Here is a 12,031-nt window from a genome sequence, read left to right as displayed (position 1 = left end):
CTATGGACTTACGTCTAAGTCTTTAAAATTTGGCTCAAGTCCGCCATTGATTTGAATATCACAAATAATTCTCAAACATGTGAGTGACATTCAAATACATTTAATTTGATAGTTAAACTGGTTTGCGTTTAATTAGAAATTGTTATAATATAATTTCAAATACTTGTGTTATTGTAAATAGTCTTAAAAAAATTTCGAAAACGTTGACCCTGGACTCTAGCAAAAAGTTTTTCGGATGAATTAATGTGATATCGTTTTAGAATTAGCCCACCCCAACATTATTTTCTAGCTCCACCCCTACATAACATAATCCTACTCCATGTCCCAAAATCACGTTCTTAAATTTCCTCTTAAGTTTAATACATATTCTACATTACCCTAATATCAATGTATCTTAATTTCCTTGAACACGTAGATTGTGTAGTAGGTAGAGATATGTATATGTATTAGAGATAGTAGTTAAAGTAATGAGAGAGGGGTAGAGTAGTAAATGCGGTGTCGATGGATGAGTGGCTAATACTTGTCATGAGATGGTGGGGTGTGGCCAAAAAAGGGGGGATTTTGGTGGTTCCTGATAAGGAGCTTGTCTTGTCTTCACCACCTCACCGTTGGTGGATGGTTGGTCACTCCTATCCCCACCATTTCATGCCACGTGCCTTCATCATTCTCCCTTTGAATTACCCTTTTCCCTCCCCCTTAAACGGCTGCTAATTTAGCAGTAAATTATAGTTTGTTAGATTGACATAATTTAAGTGAGTTATTATATATATAAGTAAAAGTCCAATTTTTTTTCTCACACAATTTACGTATTTTCTAAGCCTACATATTTTGGATGATCGAGAACAAAAAGTCCATTTGACTATCTGACAAAGAACGGACAATATCACTTTGATGTGTCTGAGTTAGATTTTCTAGCGGAGTAAGTTAAATTTTGGATCATCTAACTAGAAGATTTTATCCCAATTAATTCCAGATAATAATTAATTATGATAAATCAAATGGAGCAATTTAGATAACAAAACCATTTTTTTGTGTATCTCGTGACATGAGAGATGGGCGGTGCCGGCCTGCACGGGGCAAGTCACGTGACAAGGACAAGAGTGTGATGGACACTGGACAGACAGTGTTGTTCCAAGCCTAATGGATTTAAAGGGACGAGCTGAGCCACCATTCCCTTGACACGTGTACCTGATTAACGGACACCTAGGCATGTGCTGGCAACTTTGCTGTGGACCTCATTTAGTCTTTCGTGGGATAAATCCATATGATGAGTGAAATCTTTTTCTTCCCATATAGTGGGCAATAAGTGATGAGTACATCAACATCAACTTTCAATAGAAAAGTCAATAGCTTAGTATTAGTTGTAAAGAATTCTACTACTAATGTATGTATCGTACATTTGATTAGCTGTTTCTCTTTTATCTTTTTTACCAGATTGGGTTGTTCAATGGCACAGTATGCGTGATTAGCTAACCACTTTAACCGTCAAACTGAATTCTTTTTGGATTATGTGTACATCAATTCTACTATGCAAATTTAAAGCTTTTTCTCGGTTGGTTTTGTAAACAAGTGGGAGTCAAAACCCTCCAAACCATGGCACCAACAGTGTCCACTCGTAGTTTCTTAGTGTCCTTAACTTTTTTTGAGTAACCAAGAGCGACAACATACAAACTTATTTTTTAGATATCCGATGTGGGCTTAAACTCTACCGTCAGGTCTGTATACACAAAAGTTTTTTCCCCTGACGACATGATAAATTAGGTCAAAACCCAACGAGTTGTCACAATGGTATTGTGTTAGTGTCCTTAAAACCAAAATATACAAAGCAAACCACCACCAGATGGACATGTAATTGAACATTCCAAGAAATCAGACATGACAACACAATTATACAGCAACAGAACTAACGTTAAGCATAAGTATCACTCGAACTACCATTAGTTGCAGCAAGTTGTCCAGCCAAACAAGTGGACGTGGTAGTACCAGAGAACCAACTTGTGTTGGGTACGGCAGCTGTTGCAAGTTGCAACTAGATGTTTATCCACAGCACTAAACAGAACATGGGGCTGCATTTCGAAAATGATTTATGACAAGCTGCTTTTACAAGTCTTGGAAATGTTTTTCCGAGATAGGCAAACAAACAGACTGATTAATGAATGAGATGCCTAATCGTATCAAACTCTAAATAATGCCTCCTAGGAGGTAGGACCGGCTGAGTCGGACAGATAGGACTGATGTTGAACCCTAATCATGAAGAAACAAATCTCTGCACAGATAAGGGGTATGAAGATGTAAACAAGAATACAAAAAATCTTCAACTATGCAACGATTATCAGTGCATTATGCGATTTCAGTCATTAACAGTTCGAATAGGTATGTCATAATCAAACTTCAAGACCAAATCATTCAAAGCTTACACGATGATCTCTAAGAAATGACTGGAGGTTTGCAACTGAGCTAGCTTCTCAACTAAACCGGTTGCCCCAGATTGGCATTAAATTTATGTCTGTATTCGAGCCTACTCTGCGTGTGTGTTTGCTGATGCAATTATGAACAAAGATACATCCTGTGCGCAGAGTAGTAAACCTCTATAACCATCACTTCGCATTTCCATTTCTTCAAGCGATATATGGGGCAGAGCTCCCTACAATCTTTGCAACAATGCAAAGGAAAATGGTCTACCCGAAAAGTAAGACTATGAACAATATTTTCCACAAAAATTGCAATCTAACCAACTTAAAAAACTCGATGGATAATTAAAAGATAAATACAACAAGAAAACACTGAAGACAGGATGCTTCCTCTCCATCTCTGAGACATGAATTTCAAAACCAGAGCCACAAATTCTGTTAAGTTGCCGGTAGTGAGGAAATTCATATTGACTACTGATTGTGTTGTAATCATACCTGGATCATGTATTAGCGTTGTGAGGCTTTGTAGATCCTATACTTTAAAATTATCTTTGTATTCCTGTCTTGCCAAAGTCAGTGTCTTGCATCATAGCCACAAACTCACTATAATCAATACGGCCATCCTGAAAAGAAAAGAAAAGGTTAATCATGATAGTGACGCACAACTAGTCCTGTACCTCCCAAAATAAGAAAAAAGAAGAAGAGAGAAGACAATAGGCAGCAAGTCAGTAGTTACATTATCTTGATCAACTTCGCGTATTATATCATCTATGTGCACATCTTCTAAGCCAAACTGCTGACAGGCCTGTTGGAGCTCATCTGGAGTGATATAACCACTTCCATCCTTGTCAAAGTATGAGAAGGCAGCAAATAAATGATCCTCCCTCTGAATCTTGTTTAGATGAAGCATTGCTGCGATGAACTCACTATAGTCTATCGTACCACTATTATCAATATCTGCCTGAAGTTTTTGAAGGAAAGATAATCAGTTCCAAGAAATCAAGGAGAAGATAAATTTAAATTTTAAATATGGTTAAATACTTAAATTCAAAGTAAGGCTATCAATTGGGATAGCCAGGTGCCCATGAATACTATTGCCAAGCATAGCCCCGTGTAAGTTGCAACCAAATTGCACTTTGAGAAATATATTATTACTGCTTAATCTTTACATGACCATCCTCTCTATTTCCACGTTAGCTTCTATGACCCAGAAAGTGCACACCTTTTTTTAATGCTTGGAGCTCCTTTAAAACTCGAGAATAACCCACAGAAGCCCATTCCAAGCTCCTACACCCTATGCACGTTTCTGCATAATGATATAATTTGTACGGAAAGGATATAGTCGCAACTCAAGGAATGGTCTCCATTCGAAAAGTGGAAGTCCAAAATTTTAAATATTGTCAGTTAATTAGTGTAGTATTCTATATGCTAATGCATGGCTCTCCATATACAAGTAAAACTTGGTACTTACTGCTTGCAATAATGGATGAATTTCAGAATCCTTGAGAACAGCACCAACTTTCTCCAGACCTTTCTTCAGTTCCTCAAGTGTGATTTGTCCACTATTATCCGTGTCTATCATCTTGAACATTTCTTTCATTCCTGCAATTTCTTCCTCAGACAGGCTTTCAGCAATAACCTATGAAATAACATTTTTTCCACACAGGAAAATACACCATATCAGTAGGTGCTATAGAATCCAAATGATAACACAGGAAAAAAAAGAAGACATAAACCAACTCTTTAGATGGTGGCAAATTCAATATCCAGAAAAGAGATGGCAATCTCCTTTCTCTTAACTTCTCAAAAATCGAATTAAAACTTCAAATTATTCAATCTATCAGCATGAACACAGTTTCAAGTCCAAAAATTGATGTTTCTAGCATCAAATATCCTATTGTGCACCATGTAGTACAATTTAATCAAATTGACCAAACACCCTCCAGATGCTGTGGGGATAAATGTTCTACTGATGGTCCAACATGGCAACCTCAGACTTGTGAGACATTGGAGTAGAATTACTCACTTTAACGGCCATTTTCTTGAGCTTGTTCATGGCAGAAAATTGCTTCAAGCGACTTAGAACAGCAGAATCAAGAGGTTTATCAGGAGCAACACCATCAACCTGAACCCATGGATGGCCTGCACCAGAAGAAAACGGGGAGGGGGGAGGAAAACACACCATTTTATGCACTGCTAAGCCTTATGATGGAAGATGCAGAGAGACAAGAAACTTTTTTTAAGCTAAAAATTTAGTAAAAAAATCAATCTTCAGGTTTAAATTTCCAAAATTAGATTACTTGCTATCCCTTGCATAAATTTGCAATTACTTCAGCTAACAATATTAGGGGTTATTAAAGCATCCTAGTGTTCTAGTGGCAGAGTTGCAGGGTTCAGGGACTATCCCTTGCATAAATTTGCAATCACTTCAGCTAACAATATTAGGGGTTATTAAAGCATCCTAGTGTTCTAGTGGTAGAATTGCATGGGTGCAACCTAGAGATTAGAAGTTCAATTTATGGAAAGTCTCTCCACAGATTATGTGGGGAGAAAGTCTGCGTACATCCTGTTTGTTCTTGATCCCACCTATTGTTTACTTTTTATAAAAATGACCTACTAAATTAAATACGGTTATCCCTTTTTCCGAATAAAAGGAAAGTATTAATAATTTCCGTGTTATTATTCTCGGGAAAGAGAGAGTTTAATGGCCACCTTTTCATGGAGCATAAAAGTAAATCTGTTTAATTAATACCAAAATATGGGCTTTTGTTGCTGTTCTACAACAGATGACAACAAAACATTTCAAAGATGCTTTTGGAGAACATGTCCAAGGTAGATATAGGGATAATGAAATATTGGTCAATCACACGAACATTAGTATAAGCAGAACATAATAAGTAAATGAATATCCCCATAAAATTAATCGCAGACTCATGTTGTTGAAGGATTTTAAAATCAATAAAAGAACTGGTCATATAGGCATTAATACTTACAAAGGACTTCATGGGCGGTCAGCCTCTTTTTGGGATCCCTCACTAGCATTTTTCGAACCAGATCTTTTGCACTTTCAGAAATGCTAGGCCATGGTTCTGACACAAAATCAAGCTCACCTTTTAAAACCTGTTCAAATATTCCTTGCTCCGACTCTGATCCAGAGTATAAAATATCACACAAAAGATGTGTCATCGACATAAGCAGTGAATCCAAAAATTTTAAAATAAAGAAACTGAACTGTAAGCCACAATCTCCTACCATCCCAGAAAGGGGGAACGCCACTTAGCAATATATAAATGATAACACCTGCACTCCAAACATCACATTCTGGACCATAATGCTTCCGTAATACTTCTGGGGCCACATAGTAAGGGCTCCCAACCACATCAGAGAAAGTTTCGCCTGAAAGGATGAGTTATTAGTCTTCTACAAATATAAAGAGTGCTCCATCAGTTGAACTGATAGGAAGTAATATAATAACTGAAACGGTCAGACTATTTGCCAGCTGCAGAGGTACATATCCCTTCAGAAAAAAAGGACATTGGCAAATCAGAGTTACTTCCACTTGTTCGATCTAATATATCCTTAAATCTCCTTTTCACAAGGAATTGGATAAATAATATGAAAAGGCCTTTTGGCATAAGATCCTAGAAAATGATGTCATTGCTAGGGCATTGCATCATGAACTTCCATATTTTATGTTCCAACTTTATAGACAACTTGAAAACAATCAGAGGCCTAGGTACACCAAGACTTTAAGGTTTGATACCCTGTGAGAGTGATCGGATGTGAATAGTTTAAATTTTGTTGGAAATGGCTCACACATAGTTCCACATCAGATGTGACGAACCTCACTATATAACCAATTAACCATTATAGGAGCCCTGTTTGTAGCCCTATATTCATAACTTGTTCTTGGGATTGAGCGATAACACATCCTTAACTGTCATATGACTAATGAGGCTTACAAAGCTGCCAGGCCGAGCCTGAATTCCTGAAACCAACTGATTATTTGCTACCTTAATACTACTCATCAAATATCCTTCATACTCAAATTTGAAAGATTTTCACCAACCTTGTCCTTTTGTTATTAAATAGTATTTGACAATGTCAATAATTTCGTTTAAGGTTCAATAGCCACTAAAGAAACCTAGTAATCTATTGGGTGTCAGAGCACAGCTCCTCTTCTAATGAAAACAAACAAGTGCTCAAAATAAGATAGTCTACAAAAAAAATAATTTATCTTCCCCCTCTAATCATCGAAAATTTCAGGAATTAATCAGTCTTCAAAAGCTTTAATTAAATTCTCTATCAGTTCCAATATCCATTTATAGTAATCGAAATCTAAAATAGAAATGAAAATCCACACTAGAAAGTGTACCTGGTTTGAAGAATACCGATAGCCCAAAATCTATAGTCTTAAGTGGAGATTCCTCCTCCTGGTTAACAAACAGAAAGTTCTCCGGTTTCAAGTCTCTATGCATAACCCCTAAAGAGTGGCATGCTTCAACAACACTAACTATTACTCTTGCAAGCTCAGCTGCCTTTCTCTCCGAATAATGCCCTCTCTGAATAATCCTGTCGAAAAGCTCCCCACCAGCACAAAGTTCCATAACAACATGAATCGCCACCGCATCCTCGTATGCATCCACAATTCTGATCACATTGGGGTGACCCTCCAAGTGGTGCATTATCCGAATCTCCCTTCTCACGTCCTCGACATCCTCCTCCGTCGTCAACTTCCTCTTTGCTATCGATTTGCATGCGAACTCCTTACTGGTGGTCTTCTCCAAGCAAAAAAATGTCGTCCCAAATTGCCCTTGCCCTAATTTCCTTCCCAAGCTATAAATGTCCTTCAGATTCCCAGTCTTCCTTCCTAATACAGACTCCATTTGCAGCCCCGCGCTTGACACTCTCTTCATATGTGCAGGTTTCTTCGGTTTAGCTTCCTCAGCAGGCTTATTCGCCTCGGATTGGGCAGGTTTACCGACCGCAACCGGCTGTGGTAGCTCGTTACCGATTTTCACGGGTTCAGGCGGGGTGCTCTGGACCGGCATTGGGGAATGATTGGATCCTCCTTTGAAATTATCAGAGCTCTTTGATTCATCGGCGACAGGACCTGATTTGGACGTTCCCTGGCTGCTGTTATCTCCTTTGTGAGGCGGAGGTAGTCGGTCCTCTCGTGGCCGGCTGCGCCAAACAGCTGCGGTGACAGATTGAAGGAATCCATTAGCACCTAGGTTTGGCCCCGTACAAGTGTTCCCCATCAAATACACCCCAATCTCAGGTCCTCAGCGAGTCTCTACTCCGAAATGTAGTATCCAATTTGATCGTCGTTAATCCCATTAACGGAACGGAATACGAGCAGGGCTGATCAGATCAGGGAACCTGAATCAACCTTGCTTCCAAACAGATTGTTTGGAAACCCTAATTCCTTCAAATTTTGATTGAATCCAATTCCGCAATCAAAAAATTCATGCCCAAAACGAAAGAATATACACCTTGAATTTCCAAACAAATTCAATGCGAATCTGATAATTACCAAAAAAAAATCCCAACTAGGCTCCAAATTTTGAGAGAATCGAATTTGCAGCTAAATTAATGTATGAGCACCAATAATGTAGAAGAAATGTAGCTAATGTGAAAGACGAAGCATAGTGGAGAAGGAGAAGCAGATAAAGATACATAGATCATGAAATTGACCGGACATTGTTTTCTTTTCGTTTCAACAAAATGGCTGAGGTAGGTTGGTTGGTTGGTATGGTGAATGGTGATGATTGGTGGTATTCCTCTTTTTGTTGATAAGGAGAGAGAGAATTAAAGCTTCGAGAATGGCTGATCATGATTACATCAAAAATCCATCATTAAAGATACATTCCATCATATAATATACTTTGAATTATTAATGATGTAATAATTAAAGTTGGATCCATGAATATGGTCCGTATGGATTAATTGATGGTCGGAAGTTAGCCAGCCAGATGAGTGGGCTGGGCCGGTCCGGGAATCTCAAAACATGAGGCCTGGGCTGCTAAGTGTCCAAGGGCCGGGCCAAGTGAGCCCATGAGGAGCCAGGCCGCCTCTGCCCTTTCCTCTATTAGGGGTGACAAAATTTCGTCCGATCCAGTTGACCGAATTTGTCCGATCTGGATTAAATCAAGATTGATCATAAAATATATGTATGAAATCCAAGTCCAAAAACAAAATTTTTATCCGATTTATAACCAAGTTCGGGTCCAAACCCAATAATCTTGTCCAATTTATTTGTCCGGATCCTAACTCTGTTAGATTATTGTGCAGTTTACTTGTCCATATTTAAACCAATCCGGGTTTGATTAATTAAGTACATCCAAAATCCAATCCACTTTAAAGTCCGGACATGTAAATATTTCATAAACACATATTCTTGTCCGACCCGAAATTGATTTTTTCCGATCCCTACCCAGTACCCACAATGTTCCTCAACCTGTGCACTTCTTTTGCCGCCGTCTCCCTCTCCTACAACGCAGTCTCCCTGCTCTCCGCTATACTCGAGTTCTCCCCTGCTGTCCTCTCCTTCCTCCTCCCCTTAGAGTGTGTTTGGATTGAGGGATTTGGGGGGAAGGGAAGAGAAGGGAGGGGAGGGGGAGAGAAGGGAAGGGAGGGGAAGGGGGATTATTTTTCCCTCTCCCATGTTTGGATAGATAAAAAAAAGAAGGAAGGAAAATTTGTTTAATTTACTAATTTATCCTTATTTTTATGTTAAAATATTATGTACAAGGGTAAAATAGATATTTAACTTACAAATGACTTAATTAGTAATTCATTCCCTCCAAATGATTCCATTTTGGAGAGAAAGAATTTTAACAAAAATTTAATGAAATCTTCCTTCCAAATCCCCTCAAATCTCTCCCCTTAATTTTTAATAAACTATCCAAACAAGGGAATTGGAAGGAAACTCTATTTCCCTTCCTTTCTTTTCCCTTCCCTCCAAATCCCTTAATCCAAACACACTCTTAATCTTTCCCTCTTCCTTCCCCACTGAGATTGATAGGCTGGGTCAACTAGTCCTGTATAAGAAGCAGCTCTTCTTCTCCCTCGATCTCCTTGGCGAATTGAGTGCACAACTAGCAATGAAGGTCGTCTCGCTGCCGGAATTAATTAGGAGTGCCTTGTGACATTTTCGAAGGAACAAGTAGCAGTTTTAAGGATTAAAAAATGAGCAACTTTGTCTTCTTGACCCCATGTAAACGGCCTTTTCTCGTCAAACCATAAAAATAGTTTGACTGTAAAATATAAAATTTCAACCTGGGGGGAACTTGACTTTTTGACTTGACTTTTTTTCATAAATGTAAATGTGCATTGTAGACAAATTTAACTTCTGTTCTGGAAAATCACAGCCGGCACCGAACCTAACCCCCATTTATAAAGTAAACTAATCCTATAAAGAGTAAAGACCGAGTCAAAAGCAAAGCAGAACAAACAAACAAACCGTTATGTGTGTGTTTATATATATGTGTATGTATATTAATGTGTTATTAGTCCTAAGTTTAAGGTTAGGAGACCACATTCAATAGCTTAGCATTTGCTAATATTAGTCTTGAAGATCATGAGCTATCCAATGAGGAGCCAATTGCAGGGTCCAAGGCCTGCACCTCTTATGATCAACAAGCAGTGCTCCACAAAGAAGAACAATCCGCAACCTGATCCAATTATCGTGTATCTGAGATCGCCTGAGATTATTCAAGTAAAGCCGGAGGAGTTCATGGATATCGTGCAACGATTGACCGGGAAACAGGCTGGAGACACCATCGGTTCTTCGCTTTCTTGATCTTCTTATTCTTCTTCAAAGTCCTCTTCTATTCTCTTTCTGAATACAGATTTGTCGATTTGTATACACATGAGCTAGTTCGAATTTCAACTGTCATGCAAACCTCCTCTGTTTTGATGAACCAAACGTTTGCAAGGACCTGAACTTTAAATTCATTAATTCTTTCCATATCATCATGATCAAAGCCGGTCCCTGTTGTTGATGCAAGAATTCAACAACCCGAAAAATGATAAATGTTTGATTTTGGGTGAATTGGAGAAAAGAACAAATGGATTTACGTGATTCGGTTTTAAGCTTAGATTCACGGTTTTAAAGTATGAGTCATCTTATTATTTGGTGATTGTTACAAAGAGTGCATACTAAAGATCATATCTCAAAAAGAAAAAGACCCAAGATTCCCAAGAAAAAACCAGATCCCCATCCATTGTTGATTGTCTCTCTTTTATACTTGTCTTGTGTAGTTATGTCAGTTTACAATTGTTGAAGAGGTTTGTAGCGGTAGAGTAAGTTTGCTGCATCTCAGCATTTTTGGAGGTCTCTTGACGCACAAGAGAAGCTCGAGAGGATTCCCTCATGCGTGGTGACCGGTGAGTGAAGGGGTAAAACGCTGATTTAGTGATTTGAGTATCGGGTTTCAATTTTCTACCGCCGTCTTGAGGAGGGGCCCAGCAATACGCACCAGGGCTGAGCCCAAAAGAAAAGGCTAGAACTAGCCCATATGACTAAAGTGATAGCCCACGCATGACGGGCCCTATTAACTTTTTTACCGGTCCAGCACATGAAGAAATTCAAATGGGTCTCTGCTCTTCTGAGTTCTGACTTGTTGGATCTTACTCTATTAGGACAACTGCAATTGTGTCCTATTTGCTGTCACAAAATATTTCCTCACGGTGACAGTTCACATTAGCTAACAATAATTTTTTTTTTGATAAAAACTAACAATAATTAAAGTTTCCATATGAAAGATCAATAATTAAGATGCATTGAAACTAGAACATTAAAAACTTTCGAAAATCACTTTTTTTAACAGAGAATTCTCCAACCAAACATGCCCATCGAATCGTTGACAAATTTTAAACTGGAACCGTCAACCCAACCCACTTTACATTAACTATAGATAAGTTCGATCCTAAGTCCATACAAGAAGAACAAAACCGAAACCCACAATGGACCCACGAAAACTCCCATATATTTTTGATCCATGCAAGATAATAACAACCAAACTGCTGGATCTGGTCCGAAAAAATTAATTTTATATTCCAGATGGCCAGGTGGCAGGTGAGCAGTGATGCCCAAAGAGAAATAAAGAGGCCCAAAACCATCATTTCTGACCAGGTAGAGCGAGTCCGTGCTCAAACTATTGGCAAAAAAAAAAAAATCATTTGACACTTTGTTGAATCGCTACCATCTAAACAATGATGAAGCAGGCCGTCAAAATTAGGTGGATGAAGAAAACCACCATAAGCAATAATATTAAAAAGGGCTTGGCCATCTTTGATTGTAAAGTCTAAACAACGTGCTGGTCACAAGCCCCTGCTTCATGTTCATGGCAAATTGACATTGAAATAGCCATGGTCAACCTTCTGGGTATCTGAAATCTTCCATGACTGACAAATTCAACTTTGTCGACCTAATGAAACTGGCATGTGGATTAGTAGGTGCATTCATCATTTCCTCCATGCACAGTTTGTTTGAGTACGTAACATTGACCCAATGTGGTAAAAAAAAAAACACAAATTTAGACTGAAAAAGTCCTACTTGAGGAGTATAGGTGCAGTATGTAAGGTACATAACTTCCGACTACCCAAGAACAAGG

General features: G+C 38.5%; 1 protein-coding gene across 3 annotated transcripts; it reads right to left on the bottom strand.

Moving 5' to 3' along the window:
- Window positions 1-2,302: 2,302 nt before the first annotated feature.
- On the bottom strand, window positions 2,303-8,239 carry LOC120012867 (calcium-dependent protein kinase 20-like). 3 transcript variants are annotated; one of them, XR_005471287.1, is made up of 8 exons: window positions 6,787-8,239; window positions 5,664-5,807; window positions 5,405-5,557; window positions 4,438-4,553; window positions 3,883-4,050; window positions 3,148-3,372; window positions 2,907-3,034; window positions 2,303-2,678 (listed from the first exon to the last, which is right to left on the bottom strand). XR_005471287.1 is itself a non-coding variant. In XM_038864405.1 (7 exons), exons 1-7 carry the CDS (start codon window positions 7,670-7,672, stop codon window positions 2,957-2,959), a joined length of 1,770 nt encoding a protein of 589 aa, XP_038720333.1. In that variant the 5' UTR covers window positions 7,673-8,239; the 3' UTR covers window positions 2,305-2,956. The 3 variants fall into 3 exon arrangements, 1 of the variants encoding a protein (XP_038720333.1); XR_005471288.1 differs by having other exon boundaries at window positions 2,303-2,651; XM_038864405.1 differs by having other exon boundaries at window positions 2,305-3,034.
- Between the last annotated feature and the right edge of the window lie 3,792 nt (window positions 8,240-12,031).

Source organism: Tripterygium wilfordii, chromosome 13, assembly GCF_013401445.1.
Source record: "Tripterygium wilfordii isolate XIE 37 chromosome 13, ASM1340144v1, whole genome shotgun sequence".
NCBI lineage: Eukaryota > Viridiplantae > Streptophyta > Magnoliopsida > Celastrales > Celastraceae > Tripterygium > Tripterygium wilfordii.
The sequence above is the reverse complement of the archived record's forward strand: the minus strand, read 5'-3'. Positions and strand labels throughout refer to the sequence as shown.